The sequence below is a fragment of the Brachyhypopomus gauderio genome, chromosome 2 (assembly GCF_052324685.1).
Source record: "Brachyhypopomus gauderio isolate BG-103 chromosome 2, BGAUD_0.2, whole genome shotgun sequence".
Taxonomy (NCBI): Eukaryota; Metazoa; Chordata; class Actinopteri; order Gymnotiformes; family Hypopomidae; genus Brachyhypopomus; species Brachyhypopomus gauderio.
The window spans coordinates 29,965,602-29,993,018 of NC_135212.1; the positions used below are offsets into that span (position 1 = coordinate 29,965,602).

A 27,417-nucleotide genomic window follows, 5' to 3' on the forward strand; every position below is an offset into this window, starting at 1 on the left:
TGTGTGTGTGTGTGCGTGCGTGCGTGCCTGCGTACGTGCACACTCTTGTCTACATGATGTGGTGTATGTATGTGCACAGCAGCTAACACTAATGTGGACTCAGTGAAGACCACAGAGCAGAAGGGGGACAGTAAGTCAAATACAGGTACACCCATAATCACCTCTACTCTGTGATTCAGTAGTTCATTTTCTTAGAAGAATGTGAGTTATGGTAACTATCATTTATATTTTTGTGACTGTTTAAACCCAGCTCTACTGACCATCTAGCTAGGAATCTAGTTAACAAAACCCATCTCTGGCAAGGCAATGTTAGTTAGAGATAGAGACATGGGGTAATAGGGTAGACTTGGTTTAATTGGATAGAGACTTTAAAAGAGCAACACTGTAGTAAGGAAATAGGGATGAAAAAGGAATTAACTTTTCTGCTGTCTGTAATGTTAGGAATGTAACTAGCTTCCTAGTTAGAGCTATTACATGTTATAAGTGAATGGCTTACGAGTGAATGGCTAAATGACTATTTCCTGTGTATTTTTAAATGTTATTAAATGTAGCGTTACTTTCAACACACAAAATAGCTAGCAAGCCATTTAAATCTTCTGTTATGCAAATGTGCACAATAGTTATACTTCTCCTTCCCCATACAAAATATAAAGGAACACATCATTTATTGTTGATTTGATGTAACATAATTTATTGAAACATCCAAAATGAGCTTTTTTGCTTTCAGTATTTATCATTAAATACATTGGTGAGGCCTATTATTAGGGTTCACACACATAGTGTGAGAAACATATTGTAATTGTTAGGATTTTTCTTCTTCTCCTTGTCCTCCTTCTCCTTCTTTTCCTTCCTTGTCCCATTTTTTGATATAAAACGCATCATGGTCTCAAGTGGTATCAAGGCACACAATGATAACGTCATCACTCAAAAAACATTGCCGCCATTCGCCAATTAATTGGTTTTGGCCATTTGACAGGCTTATCATAGGTACATACACAACCTAGCCACTAAGGTGCACACACCAGTGTATTTTAGTACAGGTCCCAAGCCCGGATAAATAGAGAGGGTTGCGTCAGGAAGGGCATCCGGTGTAAAAAATGCGCCAAATCAATTGATGCAGATCAAAAATAGCAATTCCATACCGGATTGGTCGAGACCCGGGTTAACAACAACCGCCACTGGTGCTGTTGTCCAACAGGGCATTAGCGGAAATTGGACTACTGTTGGGATGAGGAGGAGAGGGGGGAAGAGGTTTCTGAAGCTGAAGGAGAGGGGGCAGAGCAGGAAGGTGGAGGTTAGAGTTGGTACGTTGAATGTGGGCTCTATGACAGGTAAAGGGAGAGAGCTAGCTGATGCGATGGAGAGGAGCAAGATAGATATACTGTGTGTACAGGAGACCAGGTGGAAGGGGAGCAAGGCCAGGAGCATTGGTGGTGGCTTCAAACTCTTCTATCATGGTGTAGACAGGAAGAGAAATGGAGTAGGGGTAATCCTGAAGGATGAGTTTAGTAAGAGTGTAGTGGAGGTAAAGAGAGTAAGTGACAGGGTGTTCTGTGTAAAGTTAGAGATTGATGGGGTGATGATGAATGTCATCAGTGCTTATGCTCCTCAGGTAGGTTGTGGAGGAGAAAGAAGAATTCTGGAGAGAGTTAGATGACGTTGTTTTGCAGGTTCCTAAAGAAGAGAAAGTGGTTATTGGAGCAAATTTAAATGGACATGTTGGTGGAGGGAACAGTGGTGATGAGGGGGTGTTGGGTAGATATGGTGTTAATGAAAGGAATACAAAAGGACAAATAGTGGTAGATTTTGCTAAAAGGATAAAGATGGCTGTAGTTAACACTTACTTTAAGAAAAAGGAAGAGCACAGGGTAACGTATAAGAGTGGGGGAAGATGCACACAGATCGACTATATTAGCGTTTCTCAAGCAGGGTGCCGTCTGTCTTCATCGGGGGTGCCGTCAAAATATTCTGATGTGGAATAAAAAACTATAGTTTTAAAAATTGAAGTTATTATATGCTTTAAAAATCATTCAAATTTATTTCATACGACCAGATCTCTCAAGTTTGGTGGGCGTGAGCTTTTTTCAGGCGGGGGGGATTGGAATCTGTCGCGATGGTTAGTGTAGCGGCTGTGTGTGTGTGTGTGTGTGTGTGTGTGTGTGTGTGTGTGTGTGTGTGTGTGTGTGTGTGTGTGTGTGTGTGTGTGTGTGTGTGTGTGTGTGTGTGTGGTTGGGGAGCGGGCTGGCTAAAGTCTACCAAGCAACAGCGCAATCTATATTCTGATCGGATCAACCTGTTATAATGTACAACCGATGGATTGGCTGAATATGCGATGGATTGGCTGAGTGTGCGGCAATTAGATTATTTAAAAATAAATAAATAATAATAATATTCAAGCGTGAGAAATTCGATGTGTGGCGTGAGAGCGTGTGAAATCGCATACGACCTGCATATGACCCTTACCAAGGTCAGCACGTGATTACGCAGGTTTCCCACTGACTGTAAGTTATTTACCTCTGATCCACATCTATGATTCAATGAGTTACTAGTTCGCTCTGGCGCAAACCACCGGCGATCGATAGATTGCGATATAATACTTAATTTGCGTCCATTTTAACAAGCTTATCATATGTGAATTCACATGAAACTCATATGGTATGTTGGTCTACACACCCGTAAGATTTCCGCAAATTAATATTTTTCCATATGCATCACAATGGTACCGTCATGACATATGAAATTCATATTTCAACTCCGCCGAAGTATTTCACATATACATATGTGTATATACTGAGAGCTGGTAGCTCTTGTGTGGACTCAGTTTGGTTTATAGTTTTCAGGGCTCTGCATGGTCACATGGATAAACTGCCCTGCTTCTGCTGAGCAGCTGCTCCTGGTCTGCCTCTCTCTCACTCTTGTCATACAGAGATCTGAAATTTCGAAGTCCCTGTCTTCTGGTGATTAGGAAGGGGTCCAAACACGGGTCCTCTGAGGTTGCAGAGAGATATGCTGCTGGGTTTCAGCAGGGTTAGCTGGAGCCATGCAGACCTCCTCTTTGAAGAAGGCAAGATGATGAGCTGATGGCCAAATGCCACAGCCGAGTCCAGACATTCCTTTGAAAAGTTAATGGCGTCTGCAGTGGTGCGACACTCCAGCAGAAACCACGCTTCTGCCACTTTCCACAATCTGCGGGCACAAAAACTGGCAGAGGTGTCTGTAGGCGTGCAAATGGGAGGAGACATCTGTGGGTGTAGAAATGGGCTGAGACGTCTGCGGGTGTAGAAATGGGTGGAGACGTCTGTGGGCGTAGAAATGGGCAGAGACCTCTGTAGTCATAGAAACAAGGGGAAACGTTCCTTATTAATCGTCCTGTATATTTTACATCATGACTGTTGTCTTTTGACATGAATGTCTGTCTGTTACTAAGTCGATGCTCTTTGTTGTTGTTATTTGTGATTGTTGGACTCTGCTACCCCTGATCAAGTAAAAACGGACAACGGTGAAGGTTTGTGCTTTCTGGTGTGACCAACACCCTTGCAAGTGCCTGTTTCTGTGATTGGCATATAAAAATCTGCAGCTTAATTAAGATTAAAAAGCATCTATGCTATCTATACTATGGTCCAAAAACTTATCTAACCCAACGTACTGCAAATATGCTAAAAGTTGCACTTTTTAAAATACTGAGCGCAACATTTCAGCAGCATTCTAATCTCAAGCCATTCTAAAAAGCAGCTGGCAACACTTGGCTAAACACAGCTAAAAACCGTGTTCAGCTAAAAAATCTTCACAATCCTTGTGTGTGCTTCTGTGTTTTGGGTGGAGAGAGAAAGAAAACAGAAATGTGTTAAACCATTCGACCATCTCTCTCTCTCTCTCTCTCTTTCTCTTTCTCTCTCTACAAATTCCTCAAATGAATGAAGAGAATGAGAAATTGATCTTCTAGTCCATTGGAGACTGCCGTGATGCTTGTGGTTCTTATGATACCTGATTCTCTCTTCTGCAGGCCACTAACACTGTAGGCCTCTCTCCAGCTAGCCTAACGTCTTTCTTCTCCTTTCAGGATTTAGATACTCACAAACTCAGTAAGTCCAATTGTGGAAGGTTAACTCTCCTCTCCTCACCACGGCCTCCCTGCAGCAGCACCTCCCCCGACGCCTCCTGCCGAAGACGTGGACCGACAGCGACGACGGTTCAACATGCGCATGCTGGTGCCCGGCAGGCCCGTTAAGGAGACGCAATCCACACCCCCTCCCATCCCGACCGAGCGCCCCACCTACAAGGAAAAATTCATCCCTCCAGAGCTCAGCATGTGGGATTATTTTGTGGCCAAAGTAAGACCCCATACCTTCTGGATGAATCAGGCTGAAAGGAGTCAGTCAAGATATTTCAGTTAGTAAATAAGCTCTTTTGCTGATTCAGTCTTTTGTGATTCACTCTTTTGCTAATTTGCTCTATTGATGATCCAGGGCATTAACAACTTTTTTTTTCACTTTGATCTTCTATTCATTCTTTTTCTATTTTAATTCTAATGTTAGACAGTTTTAATGATTCATACATCTTTAGCTTTTTTAGTGATTCTCATAGGGTGTTTGTCAGTGTCTAGTGTGTGGGTGGTGTAATCCAGAACCTGGCAGATTGGGGCACACTGTTTTAGCAAACTACCTTTTCACCACGTGGAGGTGTCCACTAGTGACCCAAGCATACACCTGGATTAATAGAAATATATTATCCATTTCAAGTCCTGTTTTTGAAATTTAGTTTAGAAATTGGTTTATTGTTACAACCACCTGCTTCTTTGTGTATTTGCATGTGCACACGTGCATGAACAAGTTTAATTATTTTTTACAATGCAACTGTTGCCATGTGTGTGCCCATGCATGCACGTGTGTGGATGTGTGCGCGCGTGCATGCGTACACATCTGTGTGCATGTGTACACGTGTGTGTGTGGGTGCGTGTGTGTGTGTGTGTGTGTGTGTGTGTGTGTGTGTGTGTGTGTCCTGCAGCCTTTCCTGCCTCTGTCAGACAGTGGAGCACTCTACGACTCAGATGAAAGTGGTGCAAGTGATGATGAGGATGAAGATGCCTTCCTCTCTAATACTCAGATAACAGAGCACAGCGATCCTAACTCGTATAGGTATCCGTGGCAACATCTTTTGAGAAACTTGATGAAGGAGAAAGATGAGTAAGGCAATAAATATGTGTCAATGTCTTTGCCTGTCTCCCTCCCCACCATCTGTAGCTGGTGTCTGATCCGTCTGGTCATGGTCAAACTGGCTCTTCACAATGTTAAGACCTTCCTACCCATCGCAGGACTGGACTTTACAGGTACTGATGGAACACAGACACATGCACATGCGCGCACACACTCACAATCACACACTCAGACACACACCTTTTGATACATCTGCCAGATCAACAGGTGCCATGGGCTTTAGTTCCCACCTCTGGCTTCTCACATGTGCTGGCTCAGTTTCCTGCCCTTTTGGGTCATATATGTTTTGATTGCAATCTAACATCACTTCCAGCCCTTGTCCTCATCTCCTCTAATCCTATGTGTGCTGCCTAGACCTGCCTGTGACCTCACCCCTGTGTAATGCCGTGCTGAAGTCTCTGGAGAACTGGGAGCAGCTGCTCCTCGACAAGATGGGCGGCTTCGACGGTCCACCACCCAACTACATCAACACCTATCCTACTGATGGCACTGTGGGCACCAACCCCGCCACCCTGCGCCTGAAGGCCATGCTGGAACCAGACAACACGCCATTCAGGTCTGTGCTGGGGCAGGCTGGGATTGACCCAGCCCCGGCAAGTATGGAGCTTGTGTGTTGAAAGGCGGCGGTGGTTTGTGACCTCTACCGTGTGTCTTTGGCTACTTTCCTGCAGAGCAAAGCACCACCTCTCCTTCCCCACCCGACGTCTGTGGCATTTCTTGGTGAAGCAGGAAGTTCTGCAGGAGACTCTCATTCGCTACATCTTCACCAAGAAGAGGAAGCAGAGTGAGGTAATCGCTGTGGGCGTGGTCACCCTTCCTCGGGTCAGACTCCTAGTCAGCCCAAAACACAGCATCAAAATTTGTGTCAAATTTGACACAAAAAATGTGTCAAAAAACACATTTAGATTTTAATAGATCTTTAAATTTTTTCAGCCAAGGCATTCCATTTAGCTTCATTCTCTCGTGTACACACACACACACACACACACACACTACTAATTTCATAATAATACCATATTAAGAGTTCACATTCTCAAATGGCCTTCACTTCGAATCAGTTCCTGCAGTGCCTGAACTGTCTATAACATCCACCAGTAGATAAGAGTTTAGGTGAAGATATAGAGATCTGGTTAAAAACGTGTTATAAAAGCAAAAAAACATGTTATAAAAGTAAAAATAAATAATAAAGATTATAGTGGTTATTGTAGAAAAACACTTTTTCCCAGTCATCTAGATCACTGGACTGTAGTGGTAATAATTCAAAGCATTTGGACTGCTAGTGTAATCATGACGTCAGATAACCAATCAGGGTGTTCCTTGTCTTGGAGGGGGGGGTTATCTATTTTTTTTTCCCAATCGTTGTTTCATTAGTGGTGTTTTGGTGTGTTCTGCTGTGATGCATTTTTGTGTTGTGATGTGCATTGTACAGTGTTTAGAGGGCCATATGGATTACCTCACACAAAACCGCATAGCAGGGATTCGTAAAGCCAGCAAGGTAGTACTGAGAGTGTGTGTAACTGACTCCATGACTTTCTCCTTCAGGCTGTGGGCTTCTCTCCTCTAGTGAACCTGCTGTGATCTCACGCTCGCACACATATGTACACAAATACATACACATATCCATGCGTGCACACACACACACACACACACACACACACACAGTCACAAGCAGATGTGAGCAGGCAGGTGCACAGACTTTTGCTAACACACGGCTCTCTTTCCTCTTGGCTCCTGAGCACAATACCCCTCTCTGTTCTGTATTCTCCACTAACCCATGTCTACACTAAAAGCCGTGCGCCCAGACACTGATCTAGTGAGTGGTGCCAAACGCTGGAGCTACCACACATCATTAATCCAGTTCCACAGCAATTAACCAAATAACCAGTCAGCTGTATGGTGATCTCTGGCATGCTAGCGACCAACTTGTATAAAACACCTAGAACTCCAACATAACCAGGTGAGACAAATGTGTGTGTGTGCCTGTGTGTGTGCCTGTGTGTGTGCCTGTGTGTGTGCCTGTGTGTGTGCCTGTGTGTGTGTGTGTGTGTGTGGTGGATGTGTGTTTTTCTGTGTAGGTGGAGGCTGATCTTGGATATCCCGGCAGCAAGGCTAAAATTATCCACAAGGAGTCAGACATCATCATGGCGTTTGCCATCAATAAGGTGAAGGACATAGTCTGTCTACTTTAAGCTAGGTTTATACTTGGCGCATCGCGAGCAGCGCGAGGGTCCGCATGCTGAAAATGACATAATCGCGGTGGCTTCGCACCTGCGTGAGGTCCTGCACCTCTCAAATTTTGTAACTTCGCGCTCTGCACTTCAGCGCAATGAACAAAGTAATGTTTGCAGGGTTCATACATGCTGGAAAGAGAACTGTTCAGTCAAATAGTGAAACGAAGTAGTTACAATTTCAAGCATTTTCAAGTACTTTAGCCTAAATTCCAGCACTTTTGAAACCTGGAACACAAAGCAACATTAAAATTCATCAGGTAAATGTTAATTCCCCTGTTTTTGAGGGGTGTTTCTTTATACTACCACATATCGTTTCAGAGAACACTGCAAATAATTTGACACGCCAAGTATAATCCCCTCCGCCGTTCATATATTTTTTATGTTTAGCAAGTGTGTTGAGTGTGATTCTCACTTCTTGATGGCATGTGTGTGTGCGCGAGTGCATGCTTGTGTGTGTGTGTGTGTGTGTGTGTGTGTGTGTGTGTGTGTGTGTGTGTGTGTGTGTGTGTTTACGTGGTTGTGCGTGCGTGTGTGTGTATGGATGTGTGTGTGTATGGGTGTGTGTGTGTGTATGGGTGTGGGTGTGTGTGTGTGTGTGTGTGTGTGTGGTTTTGCGCCTGTGTGTAGGCTAACCCCAATGAGATCGTGCTGGCCTCCACTCATGATGTCCAGGAGGTGGATGTGTCTACTCTGCTTGCTGCGCAGCCATATACCTGGATTGGCGAAGAGTTTGACAAGGAGTCACGAAGGTGTGGACGTGTGTGTGTGTGTGTGTGTATGTCTGTGTGATTGTGACTTAAAAGATTATTTTTGAGTGGAGAGATACAGCATGGGTTCAGCTATGAACCCTGCAGCTTTTTAAACAACAGCTCTGCCAGGCCAGATGTTAGGAAATGTTAGGAATGTTAGGAGATTTTGTCTGGGATTTTACTGAAACGTGCTTAAGATGTTTCTTGTAAAAATGTTGCTTTTAATTTTCCAAACTAAAATATTTTTTAAATTCCTTTTTAGCTCAGATGATGATTATCGCTCCTCCCATACCAACATCGCCCAAGCCAGCAGTGCGCCGTTTGCCCCGCCCCCAATGCCAGTCTCTGCCTCCATGCCCTGGCTCGGCAGTGGACAGACCAGCCTGGGCGCTAGTGTGGTACGTATGAGTGTGTGTGCATTTTAGGTGCCTGTCCACTGTGAGACATAATCTAAAAAAAGAAATCCGGAAATCACAATGTATGATTTTTTTAATTATTTATGTGTGTGTTTCTGCTGCAAATAAGTATTTTAACACCTGCCAATCAGCAAAAATTCTGGCCCTCAAAGACCTATTAGTCTACCTCTAAAAAGTTCACCTCCACTCCACTTATTAATCTAAATCAGAAGCACCTGTTTGAGGTCATTAGTTGCATAAAGACACCTGTCCACTTCACACAATCAGTAATAGTCCAACTACTAACATGGCTAAGACCAAAGAGCTGCCAAGGACACCAGATACAACATTGTAGACCTCCACAAGGCTGGAAAGAGCTACGGGGCAATTGCCAAGCAGCTTGGTGAAAAAAGATCAACTGTTTGTGCAATTATTAGAAAATGGAAAAAGCTAAATATGACTGTCAGTCTCCCTTGGACTGGGGCTCCATGCAAGATCTCACGTGGCATAGCAATGATCCTAAGAAAGATGAGGAATCAGCCAAGAACTACATGGGAGGAGCTGGTCAATGACCTGAAGAAAGCTGGCACCACTGTTTCCAAGGTGACTGTGGGTAATACATTAAGACGTCATAGTTTAAAGTCATGCATGGCACGTAAGGTTCCCCTGCTTAAATCAGCGCATGTCCAGGCCCATCTTAAGTTTGCCCATGACCATTTGGATGATTCAGAAGAGTTATGGGAGAAAGTTCTGTGGTCAGATGAGACCAAAATAGAACTTTTTGAATTCTACTTGCCATGTTTGGAGGACAAAGAATGTCGAGTACCATCCCAAAAACACCATCCCTACTGTGAAGCATGGGGGTGGAAGCATCATGCTTTGGGGGTGTTTTTCTGCACATGGGACAGGACGACTGCACTGTATTAAGGAAAGGATGACCGTGGCCATGTATTGCAAGATTTTGGAGAACAACCTCCTTCCCTCAGTTAGAGCATTGAAGATAGGTAATTGCTCCAGACCTAAACCCTATAGAAAATCTTTGAAGGGAGCTCAAACTCAGTGTTTCTCAGCGACAATCCAGAAACCTGACTGATCTGGAGAATATCCATGTGGAGGAATGGGCCAAAATCCCTGCTGCAGTGTGTGCAAACCTGGTGAAAAACTACAGGAATTGTTTGACCTCTTTAATTGCAAACAAAGGCTACTGTACCAAATATTAACATTTGATTTTCACAGGTGTTCAAATACTTATTTGCAGCAGTAACACACAAATAAATAATTTAAAAAATCATACATTGTGAATTCTGGATTTTTTTTATTATGTCTCTCACAGTGGACATGCACCCAAGATAAAAAATTTCAGACACTGCGACTTTGCAAGTGGGAGAACTTGCAAAGTCGCAGTGTGTTCAAATACTTATTTTCCTCACTGTACATGTCTACATTTGAACAGGCTTAAATTTCCATTGGTTTTTACTGGTCTGTTTATCTATACTGGCTGGTCACATCTCATTTATTCTTATTGATATGTGTAACCATACCACACTGCATGGTCAAACTTTATTTTGCTTACTCTTATTTTGTTATCTAATCTGAGACATATTTAGACATATTGATTTTACCCAGAAAATGATGAAATGTCTGAGTAAAATTTCTAATGAAATGAATGAATCAATGAATGTTTCGATTTATATAGCGCCTTTCCAAATTCCCAAGGCGCTTTACAATTTAACACAGGTACAAGTCACAGACAACCAATCACACACACACCGGCGAGAAGCGGCAGCCAATTGCGCACAGCGTACTCTCTACCAGAAGAAATGAGCATGGCAGAATGGCAACTCCATTCTAGGAATAGGCATCTCACTGCTTTGAATGTGCTTTGTCTTTTTGTAGTTAATTCTCTTAAATCAAAGAAGTAAAGCATGTGAAAGTATAAAAGTGGACCTCTGGGGACTCACACTAGACCAAAGTAAAGCATGTAAAACACCTCTGGGGACTCGCACTAGACCAAAGTAAAGCATGTAAAACACCTCTGGGGACTCACACTAGACCAAAGTAAAGCATGTCAAAGTCCTCTGGGAACTCACACTAGACCGAGAGAACAAGTGAGTGCGAACAAGGCACGGGGAGACAATCAGAGTAGTTTGTATAGTTTATTTCCATCCTTATCACCATAACATAAACGGTGCTGGATGGTCTAAACAGCCTCTGTGATGAGTCTATTTAAGCAGAGATAAGCCCAGAGTGTCGTTAGGATAGAAAAAGGGAACAGGAACTACCAGACAGACCAAGGTGGCCTCCTGCGTCATCACTGGATCCCGGGCCGCACTCCTGTCTGGCCTTAATCCACCACAGATAAACGACACATACACAAACGTGTACACACACACACACACGCTCGAGCTCTCATCAGCATGGGCTTTCTCGAAAAGACCAAAAGCTGACGGCATACCCCAGAAGAACTGCAATGTTTAGATAAACAGAAGAAACACTCCTTTCCTTATGTCTGAGTTGCAATGGTCATTTGGCCAGTCAGGCAAGGTAGCAGGACCAGTGTGTGCCCTACTCATATCTGTGTAGACCCCTGCTTGAATTTACATCAACACTGCCTCTGCACTCAGTGTGTGTACAGCAAGTATGTTACTGATATCAAGTGATTGTTTATGTCCCTCAGATTGTGAAAAGAAACTTGAACAATGTGAAGAGAATGACCTCCCATCCCATATACCAGTACTGTGAGTATACTTAATGAGAACTTTTCATACACCACAAGGAGTTTAGCAGGTGTCCAGAACTGGTGGAATTGAATTGAGTTTGAGTTTCTTTCACGTGCACTATGTGAAACCATATTATCCAAAACATGTTAATTTTCTTGCATTTGAATGAGTCCTTTACAAATGATGAAAAGTACTGTCACTGAATATTCATGTACTGCATGCTTAGTGTTTTGCTGTGGGTTTGTGTCTTTGTGTATCTGTGTGTGTTTGCGTGTCTGTGTCTCTGTGTGTGTGCATGTAGATATGACTGGAGCTCAGGATGGGAGTGTGAGGATGTTTGAGTGGAATCGCCCGCAGCAGCTCATCTGTTTCCGACAGGCAGGAAACGCCAGAGTCACACGCGTCTATTTCAACTCACAGGGCAACAAGGTACACACACACACACACACACACTCAGAATAGGAAATGCATGATATGGACAGGCTTCACATGCTATATTCACATCATGACATCTGGACATAATGAGTGGAGGCCAGCACGATCTCATTGGGGTTAGCCTACACACACGTGCAAAACCACACACACACACACTCAGAATAGGAAATGCATGATATGAACAGGCTTCACATGCCATATTCACAAGGGCACAGCACAGGTAATTGGCTCAGCATTCCAGTATAATTTCTAATGTAATTTCTATAATGTGCAGCTTAAAAGTTTAGAGAGTTCCAGTTTAAGTGCCTGCAGGCCCAGGAGAAAACACAGCCCGGCTGTACCTGCTGTGATCAATTTAACAGCTTGTGGAGGAGAACTCTGGCTCCTGCAATGAGCCCATTGTGATGGAACATCTTATCTTCACCTGACTGTGGCTTCTCCTGACTGTGGTCTGACGATAGCTTCTCCTGACTGTGGGTTGACTGTGGCTTACTCTTCTCCATACCTCTGTGTCTGCAGTGTGGGGTGGCAGATGGTGAAGGCTTTTTGAGCTTGTGGCAAGTCAATCAAGCCTCATCGAACCCCAAGCCATATCTGGTAAGTTTACAGCCATGATGGACTCTGTGTGGATGCTCCTGTTCAATCAGCCATATTAAGATTCTGAGAAAAACTTTAGCATAATTTACACATACACACACACACACACACACACACACAAACATACCGTGCTGATTGAAAGTTTATGAACTCTTTGGGTAGTTTAGTTTAATTTTTATGTTGTTTTACTATGATTCTCTCATTTTATCACATGGTGGTGTGGGGGTTAGCGCTGATGCCTCTGATCTCTCTTCCTAGACTTTTCATTTGCCCTTTGTCTTACTCATGCACACTCTCTCTCTCTCTCTCTCTCTCTCTCTCACTCTCAGAGCTGGCAGTGTCACAGTAAAGCATGCGGGGATTTTGCGTTCATCACATCCTCCAGCCTCATTGCCACTGCGGGTCACTCCAATGACAGCAGGTGCCACCCCTCGTCTAGAGAGCATTCAGTAGCATTCTCATCCTATGGGTCATGTTCTCATCTCAAGTGTTTGAACCTTTCTTCCACAGGAACGTCTGCCTTTGGGATACCCTGATTTCCCCAAGTAACAGCATGGTGTATGGTAAGCTACAATCTTCACCCCCGTACCATGCGTCATATCCACAGTAATTGTTGAATGCCCATTGGTTGGTGTGGACTGACAGTCAATAATCCAGTAATTGATTTAACAGCGGCCACTTTCGATGTCTAACCTTAGGGAAGACAAATTGATTTATAATTTATTTGTACACTGCAGTGCACTCAAAGTGCAGATGAGAAAATAATAAAAACAGAATAAAAATAGGAGAAAAGTAAATGAAATGGGGGGAATAAAAAATTAAACAAATTGCCAGTAATGGAGATATTAAACTTTAAACTGTTATGGCGTATGGCTGTGTGTGTGTGTGTGTGTGTGTGTGTGTGTGTGTGTGTGTGTGTGTGTGTGTGTGTGTGTGTGTGTGTGTGTGTGCAGCCTTCCCCTGCCATGAGAATGGCGCCACCGTCCTGCAGTACGCTCCCAAGCAGCAGCTGATCATTTCCGGAGGGAGAAAGGGCTTCGTCTGCATCTTCGATATCCGTCAGAGGCAGCTGCTCCACACCTTCCAGGCGCATGACTCCACCATTAAAGCTCTCACTCTGGATGCCAATGAAGACTTCTTCATCACAGGCTCAGCTGAGGGCAACGTGAAGGTGCTTACGGCATCATCTGCACTGTACCTTGATCCCACACCCAGATCCATTTTATACTTACAGATACATTTTATATTATAGAGAATCAACGGGTCCTGGCTGTGAACTGTCACAGCATTAAAAGCTCTCTGGTGTGCTGTCGCTGCAGACGTTAATGGCTTGACCTCCTGTGCTTGTGCAGGTCTGGAACTTACAAGGCCACTGCCTCATGCACTCCTTCAGCAACGAGCATGCAAAGCAGTCCATCTTCCGCAACATTGGAGCAGGCGTGATGAAAATCGAGACGCACCCCGGCAACCGCATCTTCACCTGCGGCGCCGACGGCACGCTGAAGATGAGGGTGCTGCCTGACCGCTACAGCATCCCCGCCAGTATATTCGACATCCTGTAGTCACGGTGTATGCACACCCTCATGTCCAGGAGACACAGCCAAAGCTCTGGAGCAGCGCAGCCGCCCGCCTCTTCCGCTGGGAACCGTGGCAGAGTGACTGCCTGGGGACAACTTTGGTTTTTCTTTTTTTCATTGAACAAAGTGTGAAAGTGTATGTGAGGTCACGCACGTGACCCTTCAGATCCTTAGGTAATGTAACTGAGCGAGCGCAGGCCCAGATTCAGTGTTTCAGGTGTTGTTCATAGGAAAGCTATGCATGTGTGAACTTGTCATTGCAGTACTTTCACAAGGTTGTTGACTGTGCTCTGTAAAAGTGCTCAACGCAGACATCTTTAAGTGTGTATCTGTTGTCATGTGCCCACAGCTGATCGGTTTTACATCTTTACCTAACAGCACTTGTGGTGATCTCTGGTGTGAGTCAGGTTGTTGGCTCGGACTTTAAGTTACTACTGTAGACTCGTCAGCTGCTCAAGCCTTTTAGTGTTTGACACGGGGCTTGCTCTGGCCGCTGGCTGCAGACCTGTTTCACTCTCCATAGCTGCTGTTAAACATGTCTCTGTGTTCCCCCGTAGGTACTAACAAACCCCCCCCCCCCCCCTTCCTGCAGTCAAATGCATCTAGTTCTTCTACCTAGCTTTGGTTAACACAATTTGTCAACTATTACCTGCAGTTAGCCCTGAATCAATCCCCCCATTACCCCGTGCCCCTGCAAGCTGTTTCCCTGCGGTACTAATGCCTACTCATTAGTCTGTCTCACTGTCCTGTTAGGAAACGCCTGCTGCACTCAAGCCACATTCCATAGTGAGGAGGGAATGTCCCTCCCACTTTGGTCACACATGTTTACTCTACTCTCTTTATTTTAGACCAGAGACAGTTTCAAGTGTTGCACAATGTTTATTTATTTGGTACCGTTGTTCTTTTTAACCTTCTATTTGTTTTCTTGTTTGTTTGATTTGACTGTTCCGTTGCAGACTACTGTATATTGTAACTTATTGCCTTTAAATTAGGATTGTATGGTTGGTCATTTTGTTTTGTTAAATGTTCAATCCATAGATTAATATTTGCACTTACATCTGAAGACACTATAAAGTTTAAAATTATTATAGAGAAAACCTGTATACAAATGAATGTCTGGCTATGCGTGGCCGAGTAGTATCAAATTTGAAATAGTTTTAACTAAATATTTATGTATGAATATGCACAACAATACATACATACATATATAATAGTTCATATATATATGAACTATTAATCATAGCTTGTATGAATACAGCAAAACGTATTATTACTTTGTCATTTTGTTTTTATCATACTGCTGAAATAGTTGTATATTTGGTTGGATGTGTGTGGTGTTTATTAAAATCTGTTTGTGTTTGTGTCTGGTCCGCTGACCACCATGCCCACTGTCTGTTGAACTAACAGTCTGTTTGCTTCTTGTCTGTCAAGTATTTATTGAAAAGGTTATGCTGTCTGTGTGAGGACGTACACAGTTAAAAGCTCTGGTGGAATTTTCTGGGAGAACAGAATTGTTCTGTCATGGTCAGAGTTTTACCTTTGTAAGTAAGTTGAATAAATTCCTTTTATCTCAAGAGGACCATTTTAAAGCCCATTTTACTACCAGAAGATTAACTGGTCTTGAAGTATTTAGCAAATTCAATGTCATTCAATGTATTTATTTGTTCATTTGTATGTTTATTTATTTAAATGCATATGTTCATAAAAGAAATATATATAATATTAAACAGAGGATATAGAGTGTTACAAAAAAAGTTGGAGGATGTGAAGAATCTCAGCTGTTAATCATTAGAAAATAGATAAGTCACATCAACATACAACCATAACATTTGGTATATTTTGTACACAAAGGGAGATTCTATATATATATATATATATATATATATATATATATATATATATATATAGATCCTTCATCAACCCACCCTGCAAGGCCCTCTAAGCTGATCGTCTTTATTTGTTTTCTATTATTTGCTCAAACTAATAGTTAGTGAGAAATCTGATTATTGAATTTGATATATTTTTTTTTCTCCACAAAATAAAAAATAAACTTAGTCTATTTTAAGCAGCAATATTTGACTGTAACCTAACACCTGCATATGCATTGCTCTGGTCTCCCCAAAAAGAGGACCAAGATGATCCAGCCAGGCTGCTTTTAAAGAGTGCTGGAATCAGCCAGTAGTTATTCAAATTGGGACATTTGCCCAACTCTGTCATCAACAAGGAAACGCAGTTCATATGACCTAATGTATCCACTGTCCCAAACGTACAAGCGCTTGTCTTTGGGGTTATAAGACAGCATTGCTAAGATGCTTGCTGGGGACCACAGGGCAAAGTTCACATTGAGTGGTTTTTCTTTCACCAGGTCAAAAGCATTGGTGACTTTCGTGTCTTTGGTGTCAGTGATATAGAGTATGCCACAGACAATAAAGCCATTCCCAACCTTCCTCGTGGGATAGGTGGTGTTTATGTATCTTATGATGGAGAAGGTCTTCTCATCAAGTTGTGCCACCATGACGTTTTCATGGCTGCTGGAGGCAAAGATAAGCCAGAGACCACTTTCATCTGCTGCCATTTTAAAGTAGGTCTTTGAGTTCCTGAACGGGTAGGACAGGTTGTGGTAGAGTGCACTCTCTACAGGCAGCATGTCCAAAGTCTTGGTGTGAAGATGAAATCTGGAAAAGTTGATTTCTAGTTTGCTTTCAGTCTTTTTTACAACTAAACAAAATGCTAAATTATTTTTAACTATCCTCACTTACTTGGCAATACTGAATGTTCCGGCGATGTGGTAGTAAAAGGAGCCATTGTGGACCACATGACCGCAGCCCAAGTAGACCTTCTTCACATCAATGGAATGACCCGAGCTGTTCTGGAATGCAGCCATGTCTTTATACTCCTTCACAATACGACCTACAGCAGACAAAGTCCAGAATAACCATGGATACACGTGTCACGCTGAGCATTAGAGGCAGCAACGCTAGTAGAATTGCAGTGTTCTCTTGACGAAATCGCCATGTACTTGAAATTGCTTTAAACGTCATCTATAGTTAATATGAAATTTAATGGAAGCAGAAATTTTGATAAATAAATGTCTTCCTGATCTTCTCATGCTAAATTCTGCATAGCCATAACCTTATCTACCAGACAAGCTAATTCAATTCAACATCATTGGTGACTGTTGAAGTAGGTCTTTATCAAAACTTGTCAGTTATCTAATATCTGATTCTAAAATAAAGTAAGTGAAGATGTTGTATAGAACATAATGGCAAATTAATCTCTATGATTGAGACCTGAGAAGTGTTCTGCCACCCAGATCCTTTGGTCATGTGGGGCTGCTGGGTCTTCCATCCATGCACCAAATGTGTTGGTCATTTTGGCCAGATTTCTTGGGTTCTCTACTGACCTGATGATACAGTCTGCCACATGCAGAGGAACAAGAAAAACGGTAACACTTTACATTAAGTTTACTTACTAACATGAAGTCATGCATTAGTTAACATGAACAACACATGAAGGAACACATTAACAATAATTAACTAATGTTAAGTAATTAGAATTCCCTAAACGGGAATAGCCGAAAGAAGAAGTAGTAAACATGTAACAGCTGCAGCTCCTGTTTTGGTTATTTGTTGCTCGCACCTATTTAGAACTTTAGTGTTTTAGTTTGGAGTTAAAGAGACTAAAGAGCTAAAAACAGTATGGACACACTTCAGTTCCTATGCTGATAGATTCTGGATATTTCCAAGTTACCCATTACTTATGTAGGTAAATCAGTACAATGTAATATATTTCTTTAAGGTTGCACCAAAAAATGTGCAAGCAACAAAGAGTCGAAACAGGAGCCGCAACTGTTACATGTTTACTTATCTTTAGTTAATTATTGTTAATGTGTTACTTCATGTGTTGTTTATGCTAATTAATGCATTACTTCACGTTAGTAAGTAAACACTTAATGTAAAGCGTTACCAGAAAAACCTTTGTGTGTTAAAAAGTCATGTGATGTGAGCCAGAAGACTCAGGATTGTACCATTCTTTGAGGTCTTTCCAATGCTTCCTGCTTGTGGTCTAGTGGTGTCATCATTTGGAGGAGCATCTGGGAAGCCTTGAGGAGAGTATGAGTCAGCTGCTAATCAAAGAATCTTATATGTATGACTAAATGGCCCTATAGATAAGCCCTTCAACAAATCCACATTTAATACAGTGGAAGTCGAATCAAAGAATCTGATATGTATGACTAAATGGTCCTATAGATAAGCCCTTCTACAAATCCACATTTTATATATGACCTGTGAGAATTCTGACCAATCTGAGATCAAACATAACTACTGTTATCTACTGCTATCACAGCATTCAACTGATCCAATGAATAAAAACATTTTAAATAATGGCAATTTTACCCCATGTTTTCTAAATATTTTCAATAAAATGCAATAGGACAAAAGTAATCTAAGATTATGCTTGCTCTGTCAAAGCAACAAAAGTCAAAGCATGTTACTCCTGCTAGATGTAACATAACATATACACTTAAATTAGCACCATTGTTACACATGCTCTGTTAGACAGGTCATAGCACCATTAAAATGTCACTCCTGCTCTATCTGACAATAATCCAAGCACCATTACATCTGTTTTGGGACACAAGTTCACACTTGTTCACACTGGAGTCTGCATCCTGTACAGCAATTCATCATGATTATGTTTGATAGTAATGATGAATCCCTGTGTCAGACGCAGACTCCAGTGTCTGTGTATAATGCATTAACTGAATATTCATGACAGCTTGTCCTCCCTTCTTATCACATATATATATATATATATATATATATATATTAGTGGTGGGACTTTAACGCGTTAATTTCAATTAATTAATTACAGGAAAATTAACGCACTAAAAATATTAACGCATTTTAACGCATGAGACACTTTTGCACCATGGAATGTTTCTCCGTGCACGAGTTCCAGACATACAGATTATATGGACGCACAATAAGATGCCCTTACCAAAAAAAAGTATACTTAAAGTTTATTTTTTAAGTAAACTTAAAGTATACTTGGGAAATATACTTATGTAGTAAGTATACTAATATCAATGTACTAATAGTATACTGGTAAGTTTACTAATTCAATACTTCTTGGGACTAAATTGGCCCACTTTTTAGTTTATAAAAGTATACTTTTAAGTATACTTTAAGTGTAAGAATAGTAAACTTTGAGTACACAACTAGTTTACATTTAGGTTTTATTTTGTACTACAACTATACTAAAAGTAAACTTACAGGTATACTGTTAGTTTACTAGTTATATACTTCTAGTCTAGTTTTTAGTTTATGAAAGTACACTGTTAAGTATACTTTAAGTGTAAGAATAGTAAACTTTGAGTACACAACTAGTTTACATTTAGGTTTTATTTTGTACTGTTAATATACTAAAAGTAAGCTTATTTGTATACTGCTAGTTTACTAAGAGTATTCTTAAAAGTGTACTTTCATACACTTAAAAGTGGGATATAAGTATATAACTAGTAAACTAACAGTATACAAATAAGCTTACTTTTGAACTTAACATAATAATTATAGTTTACTACTTATATGTTTTAAGTATACAATAATTTCAATTTAGTTTCAATTTTTTACACTTTAAATATACCTTTAACTGTACTTTAAGTAGACTTACCAGTGGATTACATACATAAAAATAAACAAGACATACTCATGATTAAGAACATATTTCTTTATATATCAAAATGTAACAAATAAATATAACAAATAACAATGGATGCCAAATTAAGAACATAATTCAAATTAACACCAGTTTAGGACAAGACAGAAGGAACCACAGAGGCAGAGGAACCACAAATCCAACCAAAAAAATTTTCACATGGTCTTCTTTGCAGTGACTTGACTTGTATAGCTTTCGTTGTTGCATTTTTTTCTTATAATGCGTCTCACATCTTGGACGCTGATGTCAGGAAACTTTGACAGGGCATGGCCTGGGACACACAGAAACAAAACAAAAAAACCTCATTACTTTCTATCACACCATGATCAACATCCAGAGTTAACATAATAAAACAGTCAAAGCAGTATGTCTCTACAATGTGAAATTCAGTTTTATCAGGCAAGTATGAGGACTAATGCAATTGGCAAAATTACTACGTTTACCTACAAATAATTGAAAATGTCCTTTAAAGGTCTTCCTTCACATAAATTAAAGTTCATTTTTAGGTTCTTTTGTTTGCAGCAATGTTTTTTGCCACATTCACAAATATAAACTGATGATCCCAGATTACAGTTACATACAGAGAGATTTAACTCAACATTGAATCATTGTTTGGAACTTTCCATTTTTGTTCCATGTGCGAGGTGACAGTAACTAAATCATGGTCACTTCCAAAATGAAACATTCCAGTCATTTTGTTAAAAACTATACAAACATAATGTGTAGAAATTTATTTTAGAATAAAATGTAATTTTATTTAAATGCAGTTACCTATTATAGCATCAAGTTTTGTGTTATCAAGTTGTGGCTTTGATTCCATGTCCTTGTGTGCCCCTGATTGTCTCCCTGTCAAACTAGAATGAGACAGTGTTTCCCTGCCATAGACAAGCACAGCAAGGTCACCGATGTAGACTGACGGATTCGTAGTACGCAGAGAGTTAAGCTGTCGTCTAGGGACTTTGACATCAGAGCCTGGCAAAAGAAAGACCTGCAGAACAATTGAGTGATCAGTTAGTTTGCAATTGGTCATACATAGTTGTTACACACCAAAGTAATGATAAAATAACAACATATTCTCTGAGAAATCTATGCAGTATGTAAACCCAGCTGCCACTTTATTAGATACACCTCCTTGTATCTCATTGTCCATTTTATCAGCAGTAGTGACCATATAGGAGTACTTTGTAGTTCTCCAATTACAGACTGTAGTTCATCTGTTTCTCTGTATACTGTTAGACCCTTTCACCCCTCATGGTTCTTCAGTGGTCAGGACCCCCACTGCACCACCACAAAGCAATAGGGGGTGCAAAATGCTACTGTGCCATGCAGGGGACAACCTGATGAAGACACTACACTCTGGGTACATACCATATCATCAGACACTGCTTGGGTAGAAACACATCCAGAAACTGCTGAGTTTACAGATGTTGTGGGTGTTGAGCAGATGGATGCAGGAGTTGAGGGTTGAACTGCAAGTTTTTCAGTTATGTCTTTTAAATTTGCAACTACCACAGGAAGCTCTGTTAAGAGAATGAACATATAAATCATTATAAAGGTGAAAGTTCAAGTCTCATGACTGCATGTTGAGGCAATTTCCAAACATCAGGACAGTCACTTTAAAAGAAGAAATAAACATTCAAAAGATAAGGCGAGTGAGAACAGATGGATTTTTTAGATTCTCGTGAAACTTAGGGGGACCTCTATGAACCCTGAAGTTAATGTATTGAAGTTAAGTGTTGATGGACAGAAGGACCAACCGAAACTGCCATTCTTACGCTCTGCCTTCCAGCGAGGCTTATATATTTTTCATGTTTCTGTACTGCAGTTTATGAGTCCACATCGTTTCAGTGTGATCTGGTAAGGGTTGCGACATTCATTTATGTTGATTTATTTTGCTACATTGTGATGTTGCATACAAATGGGGTACTGATTTAATTTAATTATTTCAAATAAAAAATATCACCTCTCAAGGCATCTAGTATCTCTTTAGCGTTGCCTTCTTTCAGCCTCTTGTTCTCCCTTTTAAGCTCCTTTATTTTCTGCTGCGCCTTACTCCAGTTCCTAGGCGTTAAGTCCTCATCTGATGAGTCCTCTTTTTCGGTAGATAACTACACCAAAAGAAAATCATCATCATTTTCATTAGCATATAATTATAAAGTCATTAGGGAGTGTTGTGTTTAGAATGAGCCTTTATATATATATATATATATAGTGATGGGATGCAATGTTGTATTGTATGCATAAGATCTGTTCTACAGACATTCAGCTCTCTGGCTTTAAATGGGTTCGGAACCAATATTAGGAGCGGCTCATTTTCCAACAGTGTAGCACCACTATGTTTCTACAGTAGCCCAGAACGGACAAACCACACACTGGCTGTAAAGAGTGCCTTTCGTGCTTTTATGTTGAAGTGGAAGCTGGAATTTGTCGCGCTATAGCACCGGCTGGAAGATGTGGCAAATACAGAATCCTTCTCAGAATTTCAGACTGTAGTGCATATTTATAGGTACGAGTTCACATAAAATTGCTGGTGGCATATCTTGATAGCTTAAATCTCCTTATCCCCAAATCTCTGAATTTTCCTCTTCCACCTTAAAGAAGCTTATTAGGAAGCTTATTTTCTTATCAGGAAATTAAAAGAAAGTACCAGCATTAAAAGAATAATTAGGATGTTTGCTGGTGTAAGCCAGTTTATCAGTGAGGTAGCAGTGATTATTAAACTAAGTCTAACCTAAATTAACATTAAAAACACAATTAAATGTGTAAAACACTGAGTTACTACGGTGTACTATGATATGAGCATGCTCAGTAGGATACATTGTTAGAAGACAGGTGATGGAGGTTACAACATAAAAGAAGGATTATACTTTTTATTTAGTACAAGAAAAATCAAGAAAGGGTGAATGCTTGCCACCAAAACAAGCGAAAACATGTAAAAGTGAAATGAAATCAGGACAGGTGATTGGAAAGGGAGGGGTGGGTAAGTGGGGTTTTGCTATGGGTCACACACTGCTCCTTTAAACACATAACTTAAACTCCAAACTGTGTAAATAATTTACCTCTAAATATGCTTGCTTTGCCATCAACTCCTTCTTCAGTTTTTCAATTATTTGATCTGATGCCTCTTTTGAAGTGCTGGGTGCCTTTTTGCTCTTTTGCTGTAAAAAAAAAACATTTAAAGTTTTTCAATAGCATGGGTGTATTATTAGAATCAGCTATACTACAGATAGGTCTGATTTCTACAGTTTACCAAAATAATCAGTTTGCAATCAGGGAACTTTGTCTTTACGTAACTATCTTTAGTCACTTTGGTCTCCCAAAAAATAATATGCAGTGTATGTTCCTATTCACCAGGCTTTCAGACACTCAGCGAAAGACAATCACATACCATTTACCCAAATTGGCCCTGATAGTGAGACAAAGATATTGTTAAATGATCAGTACAGGATTTACAAAAACAATAACATTTTTACTAAACATCAGCTTAGGGAAGTACCTAAGTGAAAATGTTTGGGCAAAACAAAAAATAAAAATAAGGAAACCACCAAGTACTCAAACAGCCATGCCAGCAATGACACTCATCAGTGAAGGTTTAAAAGGTTTTGATGATGCAAAATGTGTCTTTGTCTGAAATTGTGAAATATTTCCATACCACTGACATGATTGCTGGAGTTATGGTATAGGCAGATAATCACTTGATTTCTTTATTGAAAAACAGTCAAATTTTTAAGATGTTTGACAGTGATTACAATTTAATGATGAACAGTTCTGTCCCACTCTTAATGGAAAAAAGTGAAACAATTTGAAGTAATATGAATTAGTGCAAATTTTAAACATTGAGGCAATGTGGACTGCTTTTCTAAGTGGGCTACATTCATGTCTGACAAAAATTCAGGATTTATTTCTTAAAAAACAATTCCATTTTGTGGCGAAGAGATTAAGTGTAGTCACAAAAATGTGTGGAAAGATAATTTGCTTTTCAGTTTTGGTTTTTCACACATAAATAAACAGTATGGATTGTCAGTCATTGATGTCACCCCACCACATCGCTATGGTGCGAACTGCAGACTGAGGGACGGAAGTGATTTTCCACATCTATGGTTCAAAAAAAAAATGTAAAATGTGCTTATTTTTTGTCAATGTGACTTTTCATCACATTGAAAATTGTCCTCCGCATTTAAGCGGCACCAGCGAGAATACAGGAGGGAGGAACTTTCTCTCGTTGCGTTTCAAAAGAGAAAACAGATGTCACTCAGTTTTCAATGGAAACAAATTCCAACGTTCATTTACAGTGATGTCTACCGTTCATGACACAATGTGCACTAATTCACGTTCAAGTTATTAAAAAATGTGTTGCGTTCAGTTCAACATTCACGAAAAAATGAATGATTCAATGAACGCGTTCTTTTGAACTCGTTCACGCACAACACTGTGAATAGTGAATTTACTCGAGTTTCTCTTTTAACAACTTCCGCCCTGTCCTGCCTCTCTTCTTCGCGCAACTCATTTGGGACGTAGATTTGACTTATTACTGCCTCTTTGTTATTACCTTTTGGGAAGAAAAAATATCGAGATATATATCGTATATCGCCATTCAGCTAAAAAATATCGAGATATTATTTTTGCTCCATATCGCCCAGCCTTAATGCCATCTTTTCCCTTATGTCTATCCAACAACATTTAAATCCAGACAGAGGCAGTAAGTGAAGAACACAGTGGAGGAGATGGAGGTGAGGAGTCTGTGCTGCACTAGTTTAGAGGATATCAGGAGAGAAAGATACAATCAGAACATCACAGTAGATGTTAGACGTGATGTTGGTGTGATGAAGAGAGATTTGAACTGAACTGAAAAATGAGCTGCTATTGAGCAGCAGATATAAGGACCTCCAAGAAAACAAACCACAACATACAGAAGTGTTGAGCTACAACTTGTGTGTTGGCGGTTGGTGGACCTCGAATCCGAGGAGCTCCACAACGTCTGTGGTTTGGTTTTCTTTTACTGTCCTGTGGATTAACCAGCAACACAAACTCAACTCCGCCCCTTTCGTCATTAACGTTACGGTTTTAAATCTATCACCAGTGTTCACCCACAGATCAACAGTTCACTGTTCAATACTCACTTTTATCGCATGAGGGTGAAGTCAGCTTTTTATTCCTGTTGTTCCTTTCCACCTTAAATATTGTGGCAGTTAGCCAAAATTTTGGCTTCTGCTGCACTATTTAAGGTGGAACAGGAAAACTGGTGTATGAGCTGCTTCACCCTCGTGTGGTCGGTAGGAGTGAGTATTGTATAGTGAACAGTTGATTTGTGGGTGATGTGACAGGTCACTGTTCATTGTGGTATCTTGGTTAAATTGATTTAAATTTAAATAAATGACCTAAACTCCCCTAAAGGGCAGTCATGGTGTAGTGGTAAGGAACCCTGCTCCCTGGGTTTGTGGGTTTGATTCCCAGCTAGGCCATGACTGAAGTGCCCTTGAGCAAGGCACTTAACCCCTACTGCTCCCTGGGTGCCAGGGCTAAGGCTGCCCACCGCTTTGGGCACGTGTGTACTCACAGCCCCCCTAGTGTTCGTTCACTGGTGTGTATGTGTGTGTTTCACTGCACGGATGGGTTAAATCATGCATCACCAGACAGAAATGGTTTTGACGTTGTGTGCGCAATGCATTGTGGGCAACGTAGTGTCCGCATGAGAATAGTTAACATACTGGCTAGTTAATAACATACTGGCTTCCGCACGACGTTACCCGTGATGAATTGCAGCAGAGCGGGGTAGGCATAGCACATATAAGAACGTATAGTGATTTCTAGCTTGTAGTTGTCATGTCTGGCTCCGCCCCCTTCTAGTCTCATTGTTTTTATGTTTTCCTTGTTCTTGTCACGCCACTCTGTTTCAGCTGTTCCGTGTTAGCTCGTCTTAGTTTTACAAGTGTGTGTGTGTATATTGCCTATGTCCAGACTATACCTTCGGGGATCATTGTCGTTTCTTTATTTCCTAGTTGGATGTGCACGGTATTCACGCCTTATCTGTGATTCGTGGTTTTGATTAGCTTCGTGTTTGTGTATGGTTAAAGTCTCTGTTCCATTTTCAGGTTCGTAGTGTTTTAGGTTTTCAGTTCATGTTCACTACAGTTCATCAGTTCACTACTGATGTAGCTCCTCGTTTAGGAACTAAATCATTCACAGTGTGAGCACTGCTGCTCTCTCCGCTGTTGGCCATGTTTATTTTGCGCGCTGCACGCACAACCTGCGTCCTTGCGTCATAATGTCGCGATATAGCGAAATCCTATCGAATAAAGAAATGTACTGGTATTTTTGTGAACGATATTATATCGCCCACCCCTAGATGGCATTTAATTCTACTGTTCCTTAACTGTATGAATGTAATTACCTGTTTTACTGGTATTTCGTCTGCCTCTTCCACATCCCTCATCCACCTGCTGTTTGGCTTGGTCTTCCTCTTGAGTGACTGGTTCCAGATGTCCACACCCTTTATGAATTCCTCTCTCTTATGGCAAAGGTCACTGTAGTTGTCTGTGTGAAAAAGTTTTGTGTACACTGAGCAAAATAAAATGCCAAATGGGTCATCAAGCTATGTGTGATCTCTGCACTCTCCCTAACATACTCATTGGTGGCAACCTAACACACTACACTTCCCTGCAAACACAGTTATGATGTGACAACATTGTAACAATCTATTGCTTTAGTGCCCACAATGTTGAAATGTCATTTCTCAGAAAGTTGTCACAATGTTGTAACAACGTAGTGGTAATGCTGTCACTACGCTATCATAACCTTATAGAATTCTTCATACGTACCATATCTGCATGGAACTCTAAGTTGCCAGTAAGTAGTCATAATACCATAAGACATTGTGACAACCTTGTTCGGACAATATAAAAAAGCACCACCTTTTGACAATATTGTAGCAACGTTTGTTTCGTGCACTGGTCAATTTTGAGATTTAGGATTATTTTTGCTTCAATAACATGGACTCTTTCAGACTATGTGAAAGAAAACGTTGAAAGCACACATTTAAGTGTTTATTTTACTACACTTTATCTACTTTGTCTTTTCTCATACACTGAGTCAGAAATCTCTACTTCAGTAGCACTTAGAACATAACTTTCCAGTTTTATTCTTATTTTTACTGTGAAGGTTTTTAAAGAGAGCTTTGCTCAGGGTGAAACTCTTAAGCTAGCATACCACACCCAGCACTATGTGACTACACTACATTAGCGACCTCCACATAGAAAACTGGTTAGTAAATATGAATTTGCTGTCCTTACAAATAATAAAACGTCAACTGGCCAAAAGCAACGTACAATGTTGGATATGTAACGTCTGATAATGTTTAACTTTGAGGACGAGCGTTTTTAAAATCTGTTTCTCACTGTTGACCGGAACACCGGAGTTTTCAAACCTTACGGCGCCAAAAGTCTCTGTAAAAGTCTCTGTCGACGTAGCCCAATTCAAATACAGAACTTAGAAAGTTACTTACCACTGAGCATTAACACCTTTGCAGGAAAAAAGGCTGAACCATCTTTCTTTTTTCTGCCTTTGTTCCACTTTACATTTATCCATCCATCTTCATCATCGAGTCTGGGGCACTGTGTGATCATTTCTGAAGATGTACATTGCTGGTCTTCAGTACTCATCCAATCAGTTTTCCCAACTTCCACGGTCTTGTCCTTAAAGTAATATATGGCAAATGCCATTGTGACACAATACTGTTATACTGCGGTCGTCTGTTTTATATTGTTCGTATATGCTAACGGCAGA

The 27,417-nt window shown here is 40.8% G+C and overlaps 3 protein-coding genes and 1 long non-coding RNA gene across 11 annotated transcripts in view; 1 reads left to right on the plus strand and 3 right to left on the minus strand.

The window, feature by feature from the left end:
- Positions 1–15,491, plus strand: part of dmxl2 (Dmx-like 2) — an 81,701-nt gene extending 66,210 nt beyond the window's left edge. The window contains exons 31-48 of one of the 8 annotated variants that reach the window (XM_076993694.1): positions 80–145; positions 3,485–3,505; positions 4,138–4,331; positions 5,005–5,135; positions 5,241–5,326; positions 5,568–5,769; positions 5,885–6,002; positions 6,643–6,708; positions 7,289–7,375; positions 8,072–8,193; positions 8,456–8,591; positions 11,266–11,326; positions 11,610–11,737; positions 12,263–12,340; positions 12,670–12,761; positions 12,851–12,903; positions 13,294–13,511; positions 13,693–15,491. In XM_076993694.1, coding sequence (XP_076849809.1) covers positions 80–145; positions 3,485–3,505; positions 4,138–4,331; positions 5,005–5,135; positions 5,241–5,326; positions 5,568–5,769; positions 5,885–6,002; positions 6,643–6,708; positions 7,289–7,375; positions 8,072–8,193; positions 8,456–8,591; positions 11,266–11,326; positions 11,610–11,737; positions 12,263–12,340; positions 12,670–12,761; positions 12,851–12,903; positions 13,294–13,511; positions 13,693–13,902 — 2,069 coding nt within the window. In that variant the 3' untranslated portion in view covers positions 13,903–15,491. The remainder of the gene's footprint in view (positions 1–79; positions 146–3,484; positions 3,506–4,137; positions 4,332–5,004; positions 5,136–5,240; positions 5,327–5,567; positions 5,770–5,884; positions 6,003–6,642; positions 6,709–7,288; positions 7,376–8,071; positions 8,194–8,455; positions 8,592–11,265; positions 11,327–11,609; positions 11,738–12,262; positions 12,341–12,669; positions 12,762–12,850; positions 12,904–13,293; positions 13,512–13,692) is intronic. The other 7 variants (XM_076993695.1, XM_076993696.1, XM_076993697.1 and 4 more) reach the window with 7 other exon arrangements.
- LOC143498470 (uncharacterized) lies at positions 877–4,223 on the minus strand. Its single transcript, XR_013125961.1, has 2 exons — positions 4,076–4,223; positions 877–3,326 (listed from the first exon to the last, which is right to left on the minus strand). It is a non-coding gene; the product is annotated as an uncharacterized LOC143498470 (long non-coding RNA).
- A 465-nt stretch (positions 15,492–15,956) lies between the features above and the next one.
- Positions 15,957–27,417, minus strand: part of gldn (gliomedin) — a 41,773-nt gene continuing 30,312 nt past the window's right edge. The window contains exons 7-10 of the mRNA XM_076993703.1: positions 17,945–18,019; positions 17,208–17,333; positions 16,677–16,827; positions 15,957–16,592 (exon numbers count right to left, since the gene is read on the minus strand). Of these exons, the coding sequence (XP_076849818.1) occupies positions 16,100–16,592; positions 16,677–16,827; positions 17,208–17,333; positions 17,945–18,019 (845 nt within the window). The 3' untranslated portion in view covers positions 15,957–16,099. The remainder of the gene's footprint in view (positions 16,593–16,676; positions 16,828–17,207; positions 17,334–17,944; positions 18,020–27,417) is intronic.
- On the minus strand, positions 19,633–27,353 carry LOC143498418 (BEN domain-containing protein 6-like). Its single transcript, XM_076993704.1, has 7 exons — positions 27,137–27,353; positions 26,027–26,169; positions 22,695–22,793; positions 21,599–21,743; positions 21,004–21,155; positions 20,407–20,623; positions 19,633–19,906 (listed from the first exon to the last, which is right to left on the minus strand). Exons 1-7 carry the CDS (start codon positions 27,351–27,353, stop codon positions 19,791–19,793), a joined length of 1,089 nt encoding a protein of 362 aa, XP_076849819.1. The 3' UTR covers positions 19,633–19,790.